The 23,987-nt window shown below is 45.2% G+C and overlaps 2 protein-coding genes across 7 annotated transcripts in view; one reads left to right on the forward strand and one right to left on the reverse strand.

Annotated features, from left to right (window-relative positions):
* LOC134207865 (integrin alpha-PS2) overlaps positions 1-7,841 on the forward strand; it is a 248,820-nt gene extending 240,979 nt beyond the window's left edge. For all 6 annotated transcript variants that reach the window (XM_062683826.1, XM_062683823.1, XM_062683828.1 and 3 more), the window contains one exon: positions 6,339-7,841. In XM_062683826.1, coding sequence (XP_062539810.1) covers positions 6,339-6,431 — 93 coding nt within the window. In that variant the 3' untranslated portion in view covers positions 6,432-7,841. The remainder of the gene's footprint in view (positions 1-6,338) is intronic.
* LOC134207538 (uncharacterized protein K02A2.6-like) lies at positions 6,788-10,031 on the reverse strand. The gene is made up of 3 exons (XM_062683244.1): positions 9,201-10,031; positions 8,508-9,107; positions 6,788-6,799 (listed from the first exon to the last, which is right to left on the reverse strand). The coding sequence occupies exons 1-3, from the start codon at positions 10,029-10,031 to the stop codon at positions 6,788-6,790; spliced, it is 1,443 nt and encodes a 480-aa protein (XP_062539228.1).
* Positions 10,032-23,987: the final 13,956 nt, after the last annotated feature.

Raw genomic sequence — 23,987 nt, forward strand, 5'->3', positions numbered from 1 at the left:
TCTTGAAAGAAGGCTTCCGAGCCTCTTGAAAGAAGGCTTCTGAGCCTCTTGAAAGGAGGCTCTGAGCGTCTTGAAAGGAGGCTTCTGAGCGTCTTGAAAGGAGGCTTGAGCCTCTTGAAAGGAGGCTTCCTGAGCCTCTTGAAAGGAGGCTCTGAGCCTCTTGAAAGGAGGCTTGAGGCCTCTTGAAAGGAGGCTTTGAGCCTCTTGAAAGGAGGCTTCCTGAGCCTCTTGAAAGGAGGCTTCTGAGCCTCTTGAAAGGAGGCTTCTGAGCCTCTTGAAAGGAGACTTCCGAGCCTCTTGAAAGGAGGCTTCCGAGCCTCTTGTAAGGAGGCTTCCGAGCATCTTGAAAGGAGGCTTCCGAGCCTTTTGAAAGGAGGCTTCCGAGCCTTTTGAAAGGAGGCTTCCGAGCCTCTTGAAAGGAGGCCTCTTGAAAGGAGGCCTCTTGAAAGGAGGCTTCCGAGCCTCTTGAAAGGAGGCTTCCGAGCCTCTTGAAAGGAAGCTTCCGAGCCTCTTGAAAGGAGGCCTCTTGAAAGGAGGCCTCTTGAAAGGAGGCTTTCGAGCCTCTTGAAAGGAGGCCTCTTGAAAGGAGGCTTCTGCCTCTTGCCTCCAAGCATCTTGAAAGGAGGCTTCTGAACATCTTGAAAGGAGGCCCTGAGCCTCTTGAAAGGAGGCTCTGAGCCTCTTGAAAGGAGGCTTCTGAGCCTCTTGAAAGGAGGCCTGAGCCTCTTGAAAGGAGGCTTCTGAGCCTCTTGAAAGGAGGCTTCTGAGCCTCTTGAAAGGAGGCTTCTGAGCCTCTTGAAAGGAGGCTTCCTGAGCCTCTTGAAAGGAGGCCTGAGCCTCTTGAAAGGAGGCTTCCTGAGCCTCTTGAAAGGAGGCTTCTGAGCCTCTTGAAAGGAGGCTTCCAAACCTCTTGAAAGGAGGCTTCCTGAGCTTCTTGAAAGGAGACTCTGAGTCTCTTGAAAGGAGGCTTCCGAGCCTCTTGAAAGAAGGAAGGAAACTTTGAGCCTCTTGAAAGGAGGCTTGAGCCTCTTGAAAGGAGGCTTCTGAGCCTCTTGAAAGGAGGCTGAGCCTCTTGAAAGGAGGCCTGAGCCTCTTGAAAGGAGACTTGAGCCTCTTGAAAGGAGGCTTCTGAGCCTCTTGAAAGGAGGCTTCTGAGCCTCTTGAAAGGAGGCTTCTGAGCCTCTTGAAAGGAGGCTTCCTGAGCCTCTTGAAAGGAGGCTTCTGAGCCTCTTGAAAGGAGGCTCTGAGCCTCTTGAAATCAGCCTTCTAGCCTCTTGAAAGGAGGCTTCTGAGCCTCTTGAAAGGAGGCTTCCTGAGCCTCTTGGAAGGAGGCTTCTGAGTCTCTTGAGAGGAGGCTTCCGAGCCTCTTGAAAGGAGGCTTCCGAGTCTCTTGAAAGGAGGCTTCCGAGCCTCTTTTAAAGGAGACTTCCGAGCCTCTCGAAAGGAGACTTCCGAGCCTTTTGAAAGGAGGCTTCCGAAACTCTTCGAAGGAGGCTTCCGAGCCTTTTGGAAGGAGGCTTCCGAACCTCTTTAAAGGAGGCTCCCGAGCCTCTTGAAAGTAGGCTTCCAAGCCTCTGGAAATCAGGCTTCCGAGCCTCTTGAAAGAAGGCTTCCAGCCCTCTTGATAGGAGGCTTCTGAGCCTCTTGAAAGGAGGCTTCTGAGCCTCTTGAAAGGAGACTTCCTGAGCCTCTTGAAAGGAGGCTTCTGAGCCTCTTGTAAGGAGGCTTGAGCATCTTGAAAGGAGGCTTCCAGCCTTTTGAAAGGAGGCTTTGAGCCTCTTGAAAGGAGGCCTCTTGAAAGGAGGCCTCTTGAAAGGAGGCTTCCGACCCTCTTGAAAGGAGGCCTCTTGAAAGGAGGCTTCCGAGCCTCTTGAAAGGAGGCTTCCGAGCCTCTTGAAAGGAGGCCTCTTGAAAGGAGGCTTCTGAGCCTCTTGAAAGGAGGCTTCCTGAGCCTCTTGAAAGGAGGCTTCTGAGCCTCTTGAAAGGAGGCTTCTGAGCCTCTTGAAAGGAGGCTTCCAGGCCTCTTGAAAGGAGGCTTCTGAGCCTCTTGAAAGGAGGCCTGAGCCTCTTGAAAGGAGGCTTTGAGCCTCTTGAAAGGAGGCTTGAGCCTCTTGAAAGGAGGCTTCCGAGCCTCTTGAAAGGAGGCTTCCAGAGCCTCTTGAAAGGAGGCTTCCTGAGCCTCTTGAAAGGAGGCTTCCAGGCCTCTTGAATGGAGGCTTCTGAGCCTCTTGAAAGGAGGCTTCCGGGCCTCTTGAAATCAGCCTTCTAGCCTCTTGAAAGGAGGCTTCTGAGCCTCTTGGAAGGAGGCTTCTGAGCCTCTTGGAAGGAGGCTTCCGAGCCTCTTGGAAGGAGGCTTCTGAGCCTCTTGGAAGGAGGCTCTGAGCCTCTTGGAAGGAGGCTCTGAGCCTCTTGGAGGAGGCTTCTGAGCCTCTTGGAAGGAGGCTTCCAGGCCTCTTGAAGGAGGCTTCCTGAGCCTCTTGGAAGGAGGCTTCCGAGCCTCTTGAATAGAGGCTTCTGAGCCTCTTGAAAGGAGGCTTGAGCCTCTTTAAAGGAGGCTTCCTGAGCTTCTTGAAAGAAGGCTTTTGAGCCTCTTGAAAGGAGACTTCCCAGCATCCTGAAAGGGGGTTTCCGAGCCTCTTTAAAGAAGGCTTCCGAGCCTCTTTAAAGAAGGCTTCCGAGTCTCTTGAGAGGAGGCTTCCGAGCCTCTTGAGAGGAGGCTCTGAGCCTCTTGAAAGGAGGCTTCTGAGCCTCTTGAAAGGAGGCCTGAGCCTCTTGAAAGGAGGCTTCTGAGCCTCTTGAAAGGAGGCTTCCGGAGCTTCTTGAAAGGAGCCTTCCGACCCTCTTGAAAGGAGGCTTCGGAGCTTCTGGAAAGGAGGCTTCTGAGCCTCTTTAAAGGAGGCTTCTGAGCCTCTTGAAAGGAGGCTTGAGCCTCTTGAAAGGAGGCTTCCTGAGCCTCTTGAAAGGAGGCTTCCGAGCCTCTTGAAAGGAGGCTTCCGAGCCTCTTGAAAGGAGGCTTCCGAGCCTCTTGAAAGGAGGCTTCCGAGCCTCTTGAAAGGAGGCTTCCGAACCTCTTGAAAGGAGGCTTCCGAGCCTTTTAAAAGAAGCTTCCGAGCCTCTTGAAAGGAGGCTTCCGAGCCTCTTGGAAGGAGGCTTTCGAGCCTCTTGGAAGGAGGCTTCCAGGCCTCTTGGAAGAAGGTTTCTCAGCCTCTTGGAAGGAGGCTTCTGAGCCTCTTGGAAGGAGGCTTCCAGAGCCTCTTGGAAGGAGGCTTCCTGAGCCTCTTGGAAGGACTCTTCCGCGCCTCTTGAATAGAGGCTTCCTGAGCCTCTTGAAAGGAGGCCTCTTGAAAGGAGGCTTCTGAGTCTCTTGAAAGGAGGCTTCTGAGCCTCTTGGAAGGAGGCTTGAGCCTCTTGGAAGGAGGCTTCTGAGCCTCTTGGAAGGAGGCTTCCTGAGCCTCTTGAAGGAGGCTTCTGAGCCTCTTGGAAGGAGGCTTCTGAGCCTCTTGAAAGGAGGCTTCTGAGGCCTCTTGAAAGGAGGCTTCCAGGCCTCTTGAAAGGAGGCTTCTGAGCCTCTTGAAAGGAGGCTTCCTGAGCCTCTTGAAAGGAGGCCTGAGCCTCTTGAAAGGAGGCTTCTGAGCCTCTTGAAAGGAGGCTTGAGCCTCTTGAAAGGAGGCTTCTGAGCCTCTTGAAAGGAGGCTTCTGAGCCTCTTGAAAGGAGGCCTGAGCCTCTTGAAGGAGGCTTCTGAGCCTCTTGGAAGGAGGCTTCTGAGCCTCTTGGAAGGAGGCTTCTGAGCCTCTTGGAAGGAGGCTCTGAGCCTCTTGGAAGGAGGCTTGAGCCTCTTGGAAGGAGGCTTCTGAGCCTCTTGGAAGGAGGCTTCTGAGCCTCTTGGAAGGAGGCTTCTGAGCCTCTTGAAAGGAGGCTTCTGAGCCTCTTGAAAGGAGGCTCTGAGCCTCTTGAAAGGAGGCTTTGAGCCTCTTGAAAGAAGGCTTCTGAGCCTCTTGAAAGGAGGCTTCCGAGCCTCTTGAAAGGAGGCTCTGAGCCTCTTGAAAGGAGGCTTCTGAGCCTCTTGAAAGGAGGCTCTGAGCCTCTTGAAAGGAGGCTTCCTGAGCCTCTTGAAAGGAGACTCTGAGCCTCTTGAAAGGAGGCTTCTGAGCCTCTTGTAAGGAGGCTTCCTGAGCATCTTGAAAGGAGGCTTCCGAGCCTTTGAAAGGAGGCCTGAGCCTCTTGAAAGGAGGCCTCTTGAAAGGAGGCCTCTTGAAAGGAGGCTTCCGAGCCTCTTGAAAGGAGGCTCTTGAAAGGAGGCTTCCGAGCTCTTGAAAGGAGGCTTCTGAGCCTCTTGAAAGGAGGCTCTGAGCCTCTTGAAAGGAGGCTTCTGAGCCTCTTGAAAGGAGGCTTCTGAGCCTCTTGAAAGGAGGCTCTGAGCCTCTTGAAAGGAGGCTTCTGAGCCTCTTGAAAGGAGGCTCTGAGCCTCTTGAAAGGAGGCTTCTGAGCCTCTTGAAAGGAGGCTTCCAGAGCCTCTTGAAAGGAGGCTTCTGAGCCTCTTGAAAGGAGGCTTCTGAGCCTCTTGAAAGGAGGCTCTGAGCCTCTTGAAAGGAGGCTTCTGAGCCTCTTGAAAGGAGGCCTGAGCCTCTTGAAAGGAGGCTCTGAGCCTCTTGAAAGGAGGCCTGAGCCTCTTGAAAGGAGGCCTGAGCCTCTTGAAAGGAGGCTTCCTGAGCTTCTTGAAAGGAGGCTCTGAGCCTCTTGAATGGAGGCTTCCTGAGCCTCTTGAAAGGAGGCTTCCTGAGCCTCTTGAAATCAGCCTTCTAGCCTCTTGAAAGGAGGCTCTGAGCCTCTTGAAAGGAGGCTTCTGAGCCTCTTGGAAGGAGGCCTGAGCCTCTTGGAAGGAGGCTTCCTGAGCCTCTTGGAAGGAGGCTTCTGAGCCTCTTGGAAGGAGGCTTCCGAGCCTCTTGAATAGAGGCTTCTGAGCCTCTTGAAAGGAGGCCTCTTGAAAGGAGGCTTCTGAGTCTCTTGAAAGGAGGCTTCTGAGCCTCTTGGAAGGAGGCTTCTGAGCCTCTTGGAAGGAGGCTTCTGAGCCTCTTGGAAGGAGGCTTCTGAGTTCTTGAAAGGAGGCTTCTGAGCCTCTTGAAAGGAGGCTCTGAGCCTCTTGAAAGGAGGCTTCTGAGCCTCTTGGAAGGAGGCTTCTGAGTTCTTGAAAGGAGGCTTCTGAGCCTCTTGAAAGGAGGCTTCTGAGCCTCTTGAAAGGAGGCTTCTGAGCCTCTTGAAAGGAGGCTTCCTGAGCCTCTTGAAAGGAGGCTTCTGAGCCTCTTGAAAGGAGGCCTGAGCCTCTTGAAAGGAGGCTTCTGAGCCTCTTGAAAGGAGGCTTGAGCCTCTTGAAAGGAGGCTTCTGAGCTCTTGAAAGGAGGCTCTGAGCCTCTTGAAAGGAGGCTTCTGAGCCTCTTGAAAGGAGGCTTCTGAGCCTCTTGGAAGGAGGCTTTTGAGCCTCTTGAAAGGAGGCTTCCGAGCCTCTTGAAAGGAGGCTTCCGAGCCTCTTGAAAGGAGGCTTCCGAGCCTCTTGAAAGGAGGCTTCCGAGCCTCTTGAAAGGAGGCTTCTGAGCCTCTTGTAAGGAGGCTTCCGAGCCTCTTGAAAGGAGGCTTCCGAGCCTCTTGAAAGGAGGCTTCCGAGCCTCTTGAAAGGAGGCTTCCGAGCCTCTTGAAAGGAGGCTTCCGAGCCTCTTGAAAGGAGGCTTTCGAATCTTTCGAAAAAGGTTTCTGAACATCTTGAAAGGAGGCATTCGAGCTGCTCAGGAGAAGGCTTCCTATAAGCGTAGATAGATGCTCCTAAACCTCTTGCATCGAAGCAACCGAGCTTTACAAAAAAAAGCCTACATGCCTCTCAAGCGGAGGCTTCCAAACCTTTAGATTCTATATTTTAGTTCACAAACATGTCTCTAACAAATTATTCAACATTTTGTTTAGATCAGGTAGATTGCATTGAAGATTTTTCAAATTTCCCCTCAATTGTAATCGGTCCGCCATTATGCATGTTTATCCGAGGTACCCCCTAGGCCCAGCGAAGGTACCTCCAGGGGTACATGTACCCCAGGTTGAGAACCGCTGCTTTAGAAGAACAGACGCGATAAAAGAGATATTAGATCAAACAAGTTTGTCGTGGAAGTTCAGAAGAATTTTTGGTGAAAAATCAGAGGTGAAAGATCGACTAATCAATGTGGTTTATTGATTTATTAGGAAAATTTCGAGAATATACGGTCACAAAATTGGGAAAATGTTTTGACTACCAGTATAAACCAGTGCTGCCAGTATTACTTTTAATGAGCATCATATTCTTTTTTCTCAATTTCAGTGCGGTTTCTTCAACCGAAACCGGCCCTCGGACTCGCAGGAACGGCAACCGCTGAACCGCAACGGCAACTACCACGGTGACGAGCACCTATAAAACGACCAGACTACATTAGATGATGCTTCCGAAACTCTCAAACGATGAGAAGACTAAACTAATATTACGGGGCAACAGCAGCAGCAGCTAATCCAACGCGCTTAACTTTTGATGCAAAAGTGTCGGCGACGAAATATAGAGAGGACAAACTGTAGAACAGTCGGCTCTCTATTGTTCTGGGACAACAAATGAGATTAGGCGGTGCAGTGTTCCCAGAGCGGCCCCAATGGACGACAGGAGGAAGATGAAAAAAAAATATACTGATGTTTCGAACTCGAATAGAGCACGAGATCCGCTTGGACTTAAGCATGTATGTAGGTAACTTATTTTGATTTTTATTTTCAACTTCGACGAATTCAATTCGAAGTCTGCCATTAGAAAGAGAACAGAGACAGTATAGAGAGTTTAGTAGCAATATAGATCAAAGGTATTTAATTATTATTTTTCGTTTTAAATTGCGATGAGACTCAACGTCTTGTCAAAAACGAGTGTTGAGGAAACTGTCACTAGTTGCGAATGTTTATTTTAATTTCTCATTAAGGTGTAAAACTAACTAGTCAATTCGATTGATTTACTCTTTTTAACTCACCGCTTGTATTTGTCCCCCCTGATGATAGAACTTAAGCAACATAATACAATTAATCTCAATTTACCTTATCAGTAGTGCAATTAAAATCAAAAACAAACGACAAATCATTGTGAGAGTGAAAGCGGAACATTACAAAATACTTACAGCAGGCACGTGGAGCCGAATATTTGCAAAGCAGCTACTATTTTGCAGCTTTTCGCACTCGATGATGACGGTTGAAATGGTTCTCAAACGGCAGCTGTTCCTTGTGGACCGCTACAACAGCGCAGCCATCGATCGAGCGTGCAAAAACTGAACCAAGTAGGCGGAACCGACCCCTGGTTCCATCGTGCGATAGTTATTTATTGTTTAGGATTAGGAACGAAGAAATGTTTTTGAACTTTTCCATTAGTGAAAGCAAGTGCCTAAATTTTTGTGAATGAAAATCGTTAGAGGAAGTTAGTTTTCTGGAGATGGAAGTTGGTGCCATGGGAAGGATACAATTGTTGAAACTGTTGATGTTTCGTTGTTTTTTAATGTTGGGAGTTTTTCGAAGAAACTAATCCAGCTAAGGTAAATTGTGTACAATAATTGTGTCAAACTGTAAATTATTTACTTAATATAGATCGAACCATTTTGATAGATAGATTTTTATCAATGAGACATTATTCGTTCGGCGACTTTAGGTTTATATTTTCTCTCAGAATCTCTTTTTCTTTGATATCTTTATATTAACGTAAAATGATCTTCGTCGTTGAATGTGTAAATATTAATTATTTTATTTTATGATAGCGAACAAAACCGAATGAATGAACGAAAATAAACCAATAACACCTGTAGAACTTTAGTGAACAAAAGTTTCAAATAAGTTGTGAAATTCCCTGAAATGAAGTTGTTTATTATTAGACTCACACTGAGGCTTTGCAGCATTAAATAAGTTGTTTCCATTCAGTTTGGTCCATAAATGCACGTCGCCAACCGCACAGTCTACGTAGAGGGTCCGAAATCGTCTTCCAAATGACCGATCCACCTTGATCGCTGTGCACTGCGCTTTCTTGTGCCCGTCGCATCGTTGTTGTCGAGAATTTCGCGGTGTGTTCGTTGAATGGTTCGTCGCAAGATGGGTTCCAAGATTCAACGGAAATTGGCCGCTTCCTCAAGGGAACCAAGCCCTGGAAGTACCCGGAGGGTAGCTAATTCGATCGAAAATCACCGAAATATATTCCAGTGAACTCGTTTTGCAAAATCATGAAGTTTGACATGTCGCAAGATAGATTTCGAAGCCGATCTGCAAGGGACCATTTATCCGGGAGGGAGGTAACCCCAGTACCCCGGAATACATCCGATACCATGGTCATTCCACAAAAATTAACCACTGTTTTCAAGACTATGGGAATTTTGTGATCGATTCCAGAAGATTGCTTGAAAATCCGTTATAAATTGTCTGAGCTGCGTGGTTTTGAATTTTGAGTTTTGTCGTAAAATGGGGGTTGGGGACTATGTGTCACCGCACAAAGGAACGAGCGTAGAGTTGTGACATCTTTGGGCGGTGGCATCTTGACAATGGCTTCCACCTTGGATGGGTCTGGACGGAGACCGTTCTCGTCTACGATGTGCGCCAAATACTTTACCTCCGGCTGCAGAATGTTGCACTTTTCTTCCCTCAGAACGAAACCGTAGGCTTGAAGGCGTTGAAACAGTGCGTTGAGCATCTTGTGGTGCTCCTCTTCGGTTTTGCTGGCCACGAAGATGTCGTCCAGAAACGTGTCCACTCCTTCGAGATCGGCAACCATGCTGTTCATCAACTGCTGGAAGGCCCCGGGAGCGGATTTTACTCCTGGTGCGAGCCGGTTGAAGCGGAAGAGACCTCGATGCGTGTTGATTGTGAGCAGCTGCTTCGAGTCGTCGTCAACTTCCACTCGAAGAAAGGCGTCACTCAGGTCGATGACGCTGAAATACCGACACCCATTGAACTTGGTAAAGATGTCATCAGGAACCGGTAGCGGGTAATGGTTGGGCTCCAGGGCAGCGTTCAGTCCAGTTGAGTAATCGGCACAGATTCGTACTTTTCCTCCGGGCTTCTTCACTACGACGATCGGAGCAGCCCACTACGAGAAATCGACAGGCGTGATGATGCCCAGCGATTGAAGTCAGTCCAGCCCCGCATCGATTTTCTATCTCGGCTTGAGATAGAGTCGGACCTTTATCTTCTTGCAGTGTCCGAGGCCATTCTTGAACACTTCAGGATACGCAGCTTTGTACACTTGGATTTGATTGACTTGAGCATCGGCAACGTGGACCTGGTTGCAGATTGCAGATAGCGGGGTGTCCCACAGCTTGAACAGCTCGATCCAGTCCAGACCGATCAGATTGATGCTGTTGTTGGTCACGTAGAAAGTTGCGGTTTTGGTGACACCTCCGAGTTTAATTGGGTATCGGAGTTCACCAAGTAGATGAAAAGCGTCACCCGACGCAGTCCGGGCAGTCCGTGTTGTGGGAGTCAGCGTTGGCGAGCCCAGGTTCTTCTTCCACTGCTTCTTCGAAACGATGGTGATGTCGGACGCGGTGTCCAACTGCAGAGTGACTTGAGACCCGTTGATATCCACCGTTAGGAACTTCCGTCTAGAAGTGCAACTGACCTGGTTGATGAAGAAAATTCCGTTCACGTGCTTCTTCTTCTTGAGTGCCGCCTTCGATGTGTAGCTGCCACAATACCCTTCTTTGTGGCCGATTTGCTTGCAGTCCCGACAAACGTGCTTCGTGTATGTGCAGTCCCGGACGTAGTGCATTCCGCCACACTGCCAGCAGGGTGTTTTTGGACCTTCTGACTTCGTCTTCTTCTTCATCGGTGTCATCGGTGGAGGCTTGTTCTGCTTGACTGCGCAGATTGTACTCACCGATTTATTATGCTCCACCAGGCCGTGTCGTGCTTGAGGTTTTGCAGACGTTGGTGACTCCGTGATGAGTGATTCCAGAGTGCATTCATCCGCCGCGTTAGCCTCAAGCTTGGATAGGAGTCTCTGTTGCAACATTTTTTTTTTTTATCTATTGTGTTTATTTGACAGGCTCAGGCGTGTATAACACTTAACGGAGCCGAGACTCTTTATGATATTTACAATCTATATCATTATTATTAACAGTTAGTAAGGGGAAGGGACATAGACCAAGATACTCGTGGTGACTCAAGGTTAGATTGCGTAATTTCAGGACGGATCAGGTTTGGATTTAGGTTTGAGGTATTACAGCTGCTCATCCGGGTATTTGACGTCATTAACGGTATGGCGTGGCGTCGTGCTCGAGTTGTGGTTCGTCAGGGAGCATCTTCCGGATGGCTATAGCTTCGTGTTACATCGAACAATAAGACAAAGACAAGAAAAAACTGAAAAAGAAAAAAAAGGAATATTAGACTTTTATGTCAGACGAGCAAAGAAAGGCATAGATAGCCTGCATATAAATCACATCGCGATCTCACAAAAAAACTCCTCGCACTTCCCTCTCTGGAGGCGTCATTTTCCGTACAATACCAAACTACGTGATCGATGTCATCGTAACCGGCTCCACACCTACATAGATTGCTATCGACCAGGTTAATTCTATAGAGATGTGCGTTTAGTGAGTAGTGATTGGACATAAGCCTCGACATCGTGCGAATGAAGCCTCGGCTTAAGCTCTCACCTCTGAACCACGCTCGCGCAGGAACTTTAGGAACTATGGAAAATAGCCACCGTCCAAGTTCATTGTGTGACCAATTCATTTGCCAATTTTGAAGAGTACTCTGACGGACTAATGGGAAAAACTCGTTGCTCGAGTATTGTCTATCATAAACTTCACCTTCCTGTGCGCCCACCTTTGCCAGCGAGTCCGCCTTCTCATTACCATAGATTAGGCAATGGGATGGGACCCAGACAAAGGTAATCTTGAATGATCTTTCGACCAAATCACGCATCTGCTCTCTTATGTTTGTAAGAAAGTAAGATGCGTGCTTAACAGGTTTCATCGACCGGAGTGCCTCGATAGAACTAAGACTATCCGAGAAGATGAAATAATGGTCTACGGGCTGATTGGAAATTATCCCCAAAGCGAAGTTAATTGCTGCCAGCTCAGCAACATAAACCGAGCACGGTTCCTGAAGTTTTCGGAAAGTGGTTGAATTTTCGTTGAAAACACCGAAGCCAGTGGATCCGTTGATGCGAGAACCATCAGTGAAATATCTGTTGTTGCAACTGACATGTTCATATTTTTCAGAAAAAATAGGGGGAATGGAAAGATTTCGAAGATGATCTGGTATTCCTTGAATAGCATGTTTCATGGACAGATCGTATTCAATGGAAGAACTGTCGTTGATGCAATTAACTCGAGGTGGATTATAACATGGAAGACACAGATCTGACGATATGTAGTAGAGATATACCCTTAGAAATCTTGACCGACGAATCAGTTCAAGCATATTATCGAAATTTTCTAAGACAAGTGTGTTACTTGTTTCACATTTGATCAGTATTCTAAGTGAGAGCTCCCAGTAGCGGTGCTTTAAAGGAGTGACTCCAGCAAGCACCTCCAGGCTCATGTTATGCGTTGAATGCATACAGCCAAGAGCAATACGCAAACAACGATACTGAATTCGTTCCAATTTGATCAGGTGGCAATCAGCTGCTGAGAGGAAGCAGAAGGAGCCATACTCTAAAACAGAGAGAATAGTCGTTCTATAGAGTTTGATGAGGTCTTCCGGGTGAGCACGTAGATAGAATAGAAGATAGAGATAGAACGTAGAAAATGGATCCTTTTCCGGCATTTTTGTATCAAATACTCAAAATGGAGTTTCCAAGTACATTTAGAATCAAACACGACCCCAAGGTATTTAGAAGATAAAGATTGGTTGATGTCATCATTCAACAGTTTGAGTTTCAGTTGAGCAGGATACCGCTTCTTAGTAAACACAACCAACTGAGTTTTTTGCGGTGAAAACTCGATCCCTAAATGTCTGGCCCAAACAGTCAGATTATCTAAGGTACTTTGCAATGGTCCTTGCAAGACAGCCGCACATGGACCTCTTAGAGAGACCACGGCATCATCTGCAAGTTGTCTGAGCGTGCATTGTCCTTCCAAACAATTGTCAATATCTTTAACATAGAAATTGTAAAGCAAGGGACTTAAACATGAACCTTGGGGAAGGCCCATGTAGCTATTTCTGGAAGTTGTCAGAGTGCCGAGAGTAAAGTTCATGTGTTTTACTGACAACAAATTGTACAAGAAATTATTCAAAATAACGGGTAATCCACTACTGTGCAGATTTTCCGACAGTACTTCTATGGAAACAGAATCAAAAGCGCCCTTAATATCCAAGAAAACTGAAGCCAGTTGCTCCTTGTGCGCATAGGTCAGCTGTATATCTGAAGAGAGCAACGCTAGACAATCATTCGTTCCTTTACCTTTTCGGAAACCGAATTGAGTATTTGACAGTAATGCATTTTGCTCGACCCAATGGTCAATTCTTGAAAGGATCATTTTCTCCAATAATTTCCTCATGCACGATAGCATGGCAATCGGTCGGTATGAATTGTGATTAGACGCTGGTTTCCCAGGCTTTTGAATAGCTATTACTTTGACCTGTCGCCATTCTGGAGGTACGATGTTGTACTCCATGAAGCAGTTGTACAGGTCAAGTAATCGTCTTTTTGCGATATCTGGGAGATTTTTAAGAAGGTTGAATTTGATGTTATCGCATCCCGGAGCAGAGTTGTTCGATGAAAGAAGAGACATAGATAGTTCCAGCATAGAGAATGGTCCACCCAAAGAACCGGGATCATGAATTGATTCTCGGAATAGCGGTTCAGCTGGTACGGAATCTGGACAGACCTTTTTTGCGAAGTTGAATATCCATCGATTGGAGTATTCTTCACTCTCGTTCGTTGAAATGCGATTCCGCATGTTGCGGGCCGTTTTCCATAGTGTTGTCATTGAGGTTTCTCGTGATAGTCCCTCTACAAAACGTCGCCAGTAGCCACGTTTTTTAGCCTTGAGGAGATTTTTGAGCTTTCTTTCAAGCCTCAAATACTCTTTGAAAAGTTCAGACCTTCCGTGTTTACGAAAGGCCTTGAAAGCATTAGATTTCTCAAAATACAACTTAGTACATTCATCATCCCATCCAGGAGTGGCTGGTCTTCTTATGACAGATGTACTTGGAACGCGTCGTTTTTGAGCTTCTAGTGCGCTTTTATGAATCAATTCGGTAAGGAATCGATATTCATCCAGTGGTGGAAGAATATCAGTTGATTCAATACCAATTTTTACCGCCGATGCAAATTTTTGCCAGTCAATGTTCCTCGTTAGGTCAAAAGGAACCTGTACTGGTTCTGATCGTTGAAAGCCATTTTTGATTGTGGTGACTATCGGCATGTGGTCACTACCATGGGGATCTTGGATTACCTTCCACGTACAATCTAACGATAGTGAATTTGAACATAAAGACAGATCAATACGGCTTTGTTGACCATTTGGTCCTATTCGAGTTACTTCACCTGTGTTCAAAATATTCAAGTTGAAATCGTCACACAAATCATAGAAGATAGGTGCTCTATAATCGTCATACGTTTCGCCCCATCCAATACCATGTGCGTTCATATCACCCAATATCAATACTGGAGATGATAGGAGGGAGACTGTGCTCCAAAGCTGTCGACGATTAAGAGATGCGTTTGGTGGAATATAAACTGAAGCTATGCAAAGGTCTTTATTCTTTACATTTACTTGGCAAGCGACGATTTCCAAGCCATTTACAATTGGGATAGGAATTCTGTAGAAAGGGTAGCATTTTTTGATCCCCAGAAGAACGCCACCATAGTTATCATCCCGATCTTGGCGAATAATGTTAAAATCGTGGAAGTTGATTTCATCTTCAGAAGAAAGCCATGTTTCACAGAGTGCAAATATATCGCAATCGTTATTGCGAATCAAAAACTTGAACACGTCTAATTTATGTTTTAGACTATGACAGTTCCACTGTAGCACAGTGATTGTATCTTGTGTAATGGCCGTATTATCCATCGAAAGATACAATCTCTGCAAGAAGGGGCCATGAAACAGTCAATTGCTTCAGATATGTTTCTACTGTTGGTATAAAGAGGTCAATGATTGCCCTCATTGAATTCGGTACATTGAACAAATTTAAAATACGGTCCACAAGGTCCTTAAAGGATATCAATCCTCGCTTGGACGAGATTATTTTCTTGGAAGTGCGAGTAGCAGTTGTCTGCTCAGAGATATTCCTTGTCTGATGCTTCTTTGAAACATCAGTCTGTTGCAACACCTAGGAGTTGCGACGCACCTTACATGTTATCAAATTAATTCATAGCAACAATCAGCGCCGGCCCTGATCTCCTCATTATCTACCACTTACAGGTTGATTAGTAATGGTCAACCTATAGGTACAGGGGATGGACAAAATAATTAGGATAGGCAAATTTTGGGTTAAATTAGATGTGTTGTAACTACCTTAGTTATCATCCGATTTTGACAATTCAGGCATGCCCGAACTAGAAAATTAATGCAGTTTGACGGTATGTCAATGGAACCGACTATGGCCACCGGATTCCGGAGATATTCCGGGTTTTGACGTAGGACTTACGTCTCTCTTTACTATACCGGGTGTCATTTCAAATTTTTTTAAATCGACCGCGTTACGCTGTGTTGAAAGATTTCAAACGTTAATAGCTTTCGTCTCAGTGGACGAATTTCTGCGGTAAGCCCCTCAATCGACAGATTACAAATATGCCTTCCACGTCCATGCTTGATAAGACCCGAGAAACTTGTTTCAATAGGCATGAAACTGTTTTCAATGAAAAACATTGAGATCAAGGGAACCTATAAATATGGGTACCGCATAACTCTTGCATCATTCCATTGCCATGTTCTGATTGGTGCAGACACCAGCAAATGAGCAGCCGCTGGGTCTGCCGAGAAGCCATAAAATAGCGCAACGCTATTTTTTCCTTTCATTCTGACCGGGACAAGCGAAGCAACCGCATCATCGATTGAACAGCACTCACACCTTTTAGCAGGGAATGAAGTCTGCACCGACCGCTTTTTCGGCTCAACACCATCGAAGCGACCATCATCAGCCGAAACCTAGCCAGTACATCAGCAGTCCACCCTACAGACCCGACAAAGCAGCAATGCTGAGCAGATACCGGCAGCAGCAGCAGAGTCGAGCCGAGACCGGCCGGCATCGGTGCTGAGCCGAGACAGGCTGAAGAAAAGCCACATGATGCAGCATGTATGTCCACAAAACAAACGGTTCTTCAGAGAGCCAATAATAGAGATCAATATCAATACTTTCAATACCCTTCGGGATAGAAATTGTACTTGGGTGCCAAATACAATATTCTAGAGCTAAAATTTTATGCGTGATTTTCATAAATAGCGTCAAAACTAACAGTGGATAATTTTTCTGATTTAACCGCGAAGTGGACGAAGGACTTCGCTTGACCATGCCTTTAAAGATTCATAAGATGTCCAAATCTCTCACATAATCTTATTTGGATAAAAAAACACCGATAACAGCTCAAACATTAATAAACTATCAATCGATTTTTCATCAAATGTTGGATTTTTTGGCATTGATCAAGAAATATCTAGATAAACATTGTTTGATACTGACCGCACACAAAGCGAACGTGATTGAATTATCGTTCCATGTTACCAATTCTAAATCTTATCACCCGAAATCCCATGTCCGGGTGTTTCCTTCCTTCTACTACTAACAATGTTGTCTCAGAAAAGAACACGTACATCCCACCTGAACTGCAATTCTAAGCTCGCTTGCCCGGCTTATTGGCCTGTATCTAGCTGTATCCTGTATCTGTATCTAGCAGCGAGCAACAAGCGTAAAAAAGAAGAAGCACTTCTCGAACGCGTTGATGATGATGACGCTTTGGCTGACAAAGAAGCGGGATACAAGATACTAGCTGATTGGCCCACCAATTGAGAAGCAGAGAAGATTCAAAGTAAGGTATAAAAGAAAAGTGCATTCGCTCGCAGAGCATTCAGTCTTTTTTATACCATCACTAGAAATTCACGGTTATTTGAAAAGATCGTTTTCTTACTTTTTGCACTTAGCCGAAGCAAACATCCTTTTTCAAGGCTCTAAGAGTTGAAAATAATGAATTAATGCTTGACGACTTGACGACACGTTCCGTTAAAAATAATGTTCTCCTTCAGTCGCTATCGCACGGATTAGAAGGCTCTTTAGTGGAAGGGCTTAGATACAGTCTACATCCCCTGCTGAGCCAACTTGTGGTTTATTTCAGGCAGTCCTTCAGTAGGAAGGTTGCCACTGCCGAGGCTAATATTTCGTGACCGGAGAGATACTCCCTAATTTTTTTTTATGATTCTTGTTCGAGGTAGATTTGATTTCTGTGTCGGTTTGGTGAGAAGATTTTGCCAAGGAATACGCCGTTGCAATACGTTGCATACGCCGATTATTCATCCAAAATAGTTGATGTGAGATATTTTGATATATTATGTATCTTAAAGGCATGGTCAAGTCAAGTCCTACGTCCACTTAGCGGTTATGTCACAGACATTACCCACTGTTCGTTTTTCGGAGGTAGGTTCAAAACCGTAAATTTGAGGTGGATATTAGGAGAAGTTGTAGTTAAAAATTGAATAATATTAGTAACCACAAATTAAGTAGGGCTCTTGCTGATTGGAACCATATATTGAGATTTGGAATCGGACCAGAATCAAGTGAGAAATGGCCATTTCTTTAAAATCGGCTCCGATCGATACTTATCAAAGGGGTCAGGCCACAACTTCATTTGAATCTCGCTTTTTGATAGATCGTCCACTATGATTTTATTCTAGAAGGGCTCTAATGTGTCCAGAATGACAAACCAATTGAATCAACGGATCCTGGAGTCGCTGGGATGTCCCCGGGGAACCTGTGAATGGGGACATTTAAGTTTTAGCACCAAAACCAGTCGTTCGACGGCTCTTTTTTCATGGTTTTCAATCAGAAAACGAAGTATGAATATAAAATGGTCCATTGTCGGCTCTGACCGCTTCCAGGACCTACGGATTGGCCCCGGGGAACCTGTGGAAGGGGACATTCTAGTTTTACCACCAAAACCGGTCGTTCGAAGGCTCTTTTTTCATGGTTTTCGATCAGAAAGCGAAGTATGAATATAAAATGGTCCATTGATGGCTCTGACCGCTTCCAGAATCTACGGATTAGCCCCGGGGAACCTGTGGAAGGGGACATTCTAGTTTTACCACCAAAACCGGTCGTTCGAAGGCTCTTTTTTCATGGTTTTCGATCAGAAAGCGAAGTATGAATATAAAATGGTCCATTGGCGGCTCTGATCGCTTCCAGGATCTACGGATTGGCCCCGGGGAACCTGTTGAAGGGGACATTTTAGTTTTACCACCAAAACCAGTCGTTCGACGGCTCTTTTTTCATGGTTTTCGATCAGGAAGCGAAGTATGAATATAAAATGGTCAATTGTCGGCTCTGACCGCTTTCAGGATCTACGCATTGGCCCCGGGGAACCTGTGAAAGGGGACATTTTAGTTTTACCACCAAAACCAGTCATTCGACGGCTCTTTTTTCATGATTTTCGATCAGGAAGCGAAGTATGAATATAAAATGGTCAATTTACGGTTCTGACCGCTTCCAGGGCCTACGGATTGGCCCCGGGAACCTGTGAAAGGGGACACTTTAGTTTTACCACCAAAACCAGTCGTTCGACGGCTCTTTTTCAAGGTTTTCAATCGGGAAACGAAGTATGAATATAAAATGGTCCATTGTCGGCTCTGATCGCTTCCAGGATCTACGGATTGGCCCCGAGGAACCTGTGGAAGGGGACATTTTAGTTTTTACACCAAAATCGGTCATTCGACGGCTCTTTTTTCATGGTTTTCGATCAGGAAGCGAAGTATGAATATAAAATGGTCCATTGTCGGCTCTGATCGCTTCCAGGATCTACGGATTGGCCCCGAGGAACCTGTGGAAGGGGACATTTTAGTTTTTACACCAAAACCAGCCATTAGACAGCTCTTCATTCATGGTTATCGATCAGGAAGCGAAGTACGAAAATAAAATGGATGATTGACGGCTCTGACCGCTTCCAGGACCCAAGGATTGCCCCCGGGGAACCTGTGGAAGGGAACATATAAGTTTTAGCACTAACATCAGTTATTCTACGGCTCTTATTATAGGTTTTCGATCAGGAAGCAAAGTATAAATATAAAAGGACCATTGACAGCTTTGACCGCTTCCAGAACCTACTGGTTGCCCACGAGGAACCTGTGGAAGGGGACATTTTAGTTTTTACACCAAAATCAATCATTCGACAGTTCTTCTTCAATATAAGCAAAGTATTAATATAAAATTGACCTTTGATGACTCTGATCGCTATCAGGACCTACAGATTCCCCTCGGAAAACCAGTAGAAAGGAACATTTAAGTTGCAGCACCAAAACCAATATCTCGACGGCTTTTTTTTTCGTAATTTTTGATCAGAAAGCGAAGTATGAGTATAAATTGGACCATTAATGGATCTGACCGCTTCCAGGACTTACGGATTGCCTCCGGGGAACTGTGGAAGAGGACATTTTAGTTTTAGCACAAAAACCAATCATTGGACGGCTCTTTTTTCATGGATTTCAATCAGAATGTGAAGTATGAACAAGAAATGGACCATTGACGGCTCTGACCGTTGTCTGGACCTACGGATAGCTCACGGGAAACCCGCCTACTTCATACTTCGCTTCCTGATCCAAAGCCATGAAAACAGAGCCGTTGTATGACTAACTTTGGTGCTAAAACTAAAATGTCCCCTTCCACAGGTTTTCTGGGCCAATCTCTAGGTCCAGAATGGTCCCTTTTATATTAATTTCTCGATGCCTAATCGAAACCACTAGAAAAGAGACGTCGAATGACTGGTCGGTGCAAAGTATAGGTGAGATTCATGGTGAGCCGTTGATGATTGTAGATGAGGGGACTAACTAATTATTGTAATACCCCCCTCTCTCTCTCTCTCTCTCTCTCTCTCTCTCTCTCTCTCTCTCTCTCTCTCTCTCTCTCTCTCTCTCTCTCTCTCTCTCTCTCTCTCTCTCTCTCTCTCTCTCTCTCTCTCTCTCTCTCTCTCTCTCTCTCTCTCTCTCTCTCTCTCTCTCTCTCTCTCTCTCTCTCTCTCTCTCTCTCTCTCTCTCTCTCTCTTCTCTCTCGCACTGCTGTCGAAGTGGTTGGACATCCACCCACGGGCCTGGTGCTTCATCCCATAGTTAAACCTAAAGCGCATGAGAGACCGACTGTTTACTTTGCCAACATTTACTTCCAGGGTGCAGGCGCCGTAAAAAGTGTAGGCAACAGCCTTCCGTGCACCATGTTTACGTACTCATCACTGAGTGGCGATACCGGCGTTTCTATCTGTGTTGTTAAGCCTGCTACTTTATGTTCTGAGATTTTCACAATTTTCACCATGAGCTCATGGAGGAATGGTACTTGGAAATCGATAAAATGTATGGGAAAATCAAGTATTTTGCAAATTTATGGAAAATGGTGGTGTTTTAGAAGAAAGTAGTGATAAGGAATGAAGTATGAGGTGAAAAGATTATCTCCTGCACTTACTTTGAACTGATTAGTAGTCTAATAGTGATGAAATTTCGATCACTATGGGTGTAGCCCTCATCTACCCTCCAGTCCAGGTCAGAGACCAGACTGGGGCTGCCAAACGTTACATCTATCCACGACTCGGCCCCATTCCTACGGAATGTGCTACTGGCTTGGTCATTGACGAGCACTGCGTCGAGTTTTACAAGTACTTCGAGTAACGCCCCAGGTAACCGTAAGCATTTAAATAAGCCGTACGTGCGACTATAACGCTATCACAGAGCTTATAAGCTTTACACCGGGTCTATAATAGACGTATATAGCCGAAAAGGCGAAATAAAGTGCTAGAGTAGAGTGGGGCAAGAGTGCGCGTTGGGTAAGAGTACGTTTTCGATTTTTGAAGTAATAAAAAAAAGATAAACTAGCAGCACTGCATCAGTTTGACAGGTATTCTGGCCAACTATTATCATGTGTAATTGTAAACGATTTGAATAAACAAAAAGGGAGATATGGAGTTAGATAACTTTTTGATCATTTTGCTAAAAATAATTGGATTTCCGCAACTAGTATTTCATTACCATACACACAAAATTTTCCACCGATCTCGGCTGTGCAAATCTCGGTTTAAGTTCGTTTGCTGGAATATCGGCTGAATGAACGTATGTTCACGGTGGCTCCTTTGAGTGCCGCAGTAAACAAACTAATTTTTCAGCTGAGTTATCGGCAGTAAGCCACGAACCGAGCGCTCGGCTGTGCGGATCTCGGCAAAAGAATCAAAATATGCCGAGCTGAACTGAGTGTGTATATACGTTCAATCAAATGAACATTATACCATTTCGATAACCTATTGTATAGAGTACTTTATGGTACAGAACACCAATCCGATTGATTTTCCAAGAAGTCAAAACAATTACTTGAATAATTTTTGGGACTGTGGGGTAAAAGTACGCAGGAACCGGTGGGGCAAGAGTACGCATATGAATCTTCAAGTTCTGATGTCAAACCCGTATCTCCGGCCAAAATAAGACTTCTTCCAAAGCGTAATGATCCACAACTAAGAAAAAAGGGACAGAATTCGAAATTATAACAAGTTTTTAGGATAAGTTGAAGTAATTCGGTGTTAGAAAGGACTTAGCTAACAAAGCACTGAAGCGAAATAATTAAATTGTATTAGGACTTGTTGTACAACAAAACATAGTACGAAACACAATTTCATCAAAATGATAATTTCATTTAATCAAAAGAAACATTCATAAATTACGCAACGTTTAGCTGGGAGGGGTTGCGAGATGTGTGAGGATCCATATAATTTTTAGAGGATTCATACAAATAGTGTAAGATAGGGGGGGAGGGGTGATGAAATAGCCAAATTTTACGTTACGTGATTGGTGGACTTGCTTTAAGGAAAATGCCTTTGTAAACGCCACGCGTAACCTGATATATATTTTTACCTTTGTAGTTTTTTGTATATATAAAAAAACAATGGTTTTTCGTATGAAAGTGCACATTTTTAGGACCCCCTCCCCCTTTAAGAGTTACGTAATCTTTAAACATTCCCTAATATATGCTCATTAAACATCAATTAAATGTTATTAACTATATTTGTGTCAATATATACTTAAAGCACATGGTTGGATAAATGCGTACTCTTACCCCACCCGATGCGCACTTTTACCCCACCGGTGGGGTTAGAGTGCGTTTTTCACTTGTCTTGCAACGAGGGTTCTACTAAAACAAATCTCAATAATTTCAATATTTTTTCCACTGGGTTACATAAAAGAAGAGTATATGAATCATGGTTACCTGGGGCTTGCCCCCTCTGATTGGTGCAGCGGCTGCCCCATTCCACTGCCCAAACATTAAAATCTCCCACTATAACGAACGGGCTCCGGACGATGGCTTGTCGATCATCTGGTTGAATTGTTCCATTGTCCACCTTGGTGGGGCATAGCAGCTACAATAGAACACTGGGTCTGGGTCGCTTCGAGTTTGGCGTTTTCTTGCCCTCGCTGGCCGTAAGGGCGGAGTCGGTCGCCTCTTTGGCCGCAGTAACACAGCTAGGGGAGGAGATGGCCTTAGTCTGGATACCTTTGGCTACCTTCTCTGCTCCCGCTACTCGCCTGATATAAGCGTCCTGTTCTTGTCTTGCGACTCGAACAGCTTCCCGAAGCACCAACAGGTTCTGTTTAAGCTCCTTGTTGGTGTTCTGCTTACCGCTTATGATGTCATCGAGTTTCTCGGCCACCACCCATATCCCTGGTAGTGCCTCATCAGGCGTGCAAGCAGGGCTACTCCCCACCACCACTGGAGACTTTTCGGTACTGCCAGTTGCAGCCAGAGTGTAGTATATTAGACGCGCATTACCGTACAATTTATGATGAAATGCACAATATGTAAACAGTCATTAAATGTGTAGCTCTTGCATTTGTTATGTGTTCGGCAACACTGTTCATGATGATGATTGCTGTTGAGATGGTGACAGCTCAGTCTTATTTAGTCGCAGCCGCGGGCGGACGCGATCTCACAACTGGCGACGAGGATGGGATCGTAAAAGGTAAATATTGCAGATTTTCTTCGAAAAAAGAACCATTAACTCCGCGCTCTCTGGTTAGCCGTTATATTACGAAAGTAATGGTTTCGTTTGAAAAATGTTGGAACCTGTGGAACCTTTTTCTTGGTTGGATTTTGCGGAGTGAAAATGATAGTTTCACTGCCGACTGGATGAGAAAAAAGACGCGAGAATTTGCGAGAATTCTCCGTGGGGCGAACTTTGCGAGAATCAGAGTGATTCTCTTGGAGTAGGCGGGAATCTGAAGGATTCCCCTAGTATTAGATGCGAGAATTTTAAGAATTCTCCAGGGGGCAAAGTTCGAGAGAATGTTTGACATTCTCGTGGAGAAGCGGAAATATTCAGTATTTCCCAGATGAAGCAAATCTGGCAGAATCTGTGGATTCTGAAGGTATAGAGAAAATGTTTGGCATTTTCGCGGAGCAAGCGGAAGTTTATAGGATTTCCCGGACGATGAGTTGTCAGGCGGAATCTGTGAATTCTGCAGTAGTCATTGTGGTGCGGAGAGTTTCCCTGAAATGTGAGAGGGCGGAAGACTTCTGGTTTTCCGGATGAAGTTTCGTTGATTTGGATAGTTGTTGTTTTTCTCAGAGAGCGCGGAGTTAATGAGATTTACTGAAGCAGGAAAATGTAAAATTTTGATGAGAATGACATGCAAATGTTACATGGATTTCCTCTGAGCACTTGGAAGTTAGAGGAGTAATACATGTTGATGACAGTGAGTGTCGGCCTCGGAGAGAAAAGAAATAAAATAATTAATGAATTATGATAAGTGGAGGATCAGTATTCATAAGGAAAAGTTCATTGTTGGCACTACAATGAAAATGAAGAGATCAGTATTTAAAAGATGCTCCTGTTGCATAACATAAGCCTTCTTGACATTTGGTTGCATTTCAGAGGAAAGATTAGTTGGAGGTTAAAAAAAGAAGAGATGGCAGAGTGTGCAGAGGTGCACTCATGGGTGTTTATCGGTGTGTTTCGCAAAGTTCTGTTCTAAGGCATTGCTGAGCATCGAATGCTAAGAAGCTAAATTTTGGAAATTTGGAGAAAATATGGTCATGAATTGACAGTGATGTATTCACTTACTGAAGACCAATTTTTAGTTTGGTGCATAGTAGACATTATTCGATTTGGTGGAGAGTGTTGTGCCGTGACTAGTTGCTTAAGAGCGATGGTAGCTTTGTCGTCGCAGTAAGATAAGTGGATTGGAGGTGCATGATTCAAGATGCACTTCGGAAGTAAAGTGATATTTAGATTAATCGGAAGTTTCTCGCCTGAGTATAGTCTTAATTGAGACCCTCGGAACTTCGCTTGGATTACCAGTAAGATGTATGGCTACAACGTTGAATGTGTTGAAGGCGGCTGGATTCTATTACGACCCTATCTTGAGATTTGTGAGGTTGGAAATTATCAAACTCTTGAATATCACCATGTAGATATCTGAAAAGTGCTGGAGGCAACGATGTCCCGGTTTGAGATGTAAAGTCATTAAAGTGGAAAGAGGGAGATTGCGCTTCTTTTTTGGCTGAGGAATATGATACGCAGCTGCAATTTGCGAGTGGGCGGTGTTTGATTCTTGTTCCGGTGTAAAGGATTCCAGAATGATAGATTCATCGGTGGGTAAAGGTAGAGTCCTGTAGGAATAGGAAGAGTACTGACATGTGCCGCTTGGACAGGTCTCCTAATCGTTTGGAACACAATTTCGTATGGGAATGGACGATGAATATTGTTCTAATTCTGACAGTGTCGACACTTTGTAATACACGCTCTTCAGGTAAGTAATGCCCCATCGTGTAGGCTGCACGATGA

Source organism: Armigeres subalbatus, chromosome 1, assembly GCF_024139115.2.
Source record: "Armigeres subalbatus isolate Guangzhou_Male chromosome 1, GZ_Asu_2, whole genome shotgun sequence".
In the NCBI taxonomy this organism is placed as follows: domain Eukaryota; kingdom Metazoa; phylum Arthropoda; class Insecta; order Diptera; family Culicidae; genus Armigeres; species Armigeres subalbatus.

Excerpts from the sequence above, each read along its gene's own strand:
- LOC134207538 (XM_062683244.1), bottom strand. The coding sequence starts at position 10,031 with ATGTTGCAACAGAGACTCCTATCCAAGCTTGAGGCTAACGCGGCGGAT. Across the intron at positions 9,108-9,200 it reads GACACTGCAAGAAGATAAAG|TGGGCTGCTCCGATCGTCGT; the intron begins GTCCGACTCTAT and ends GATTTCTCGTAG.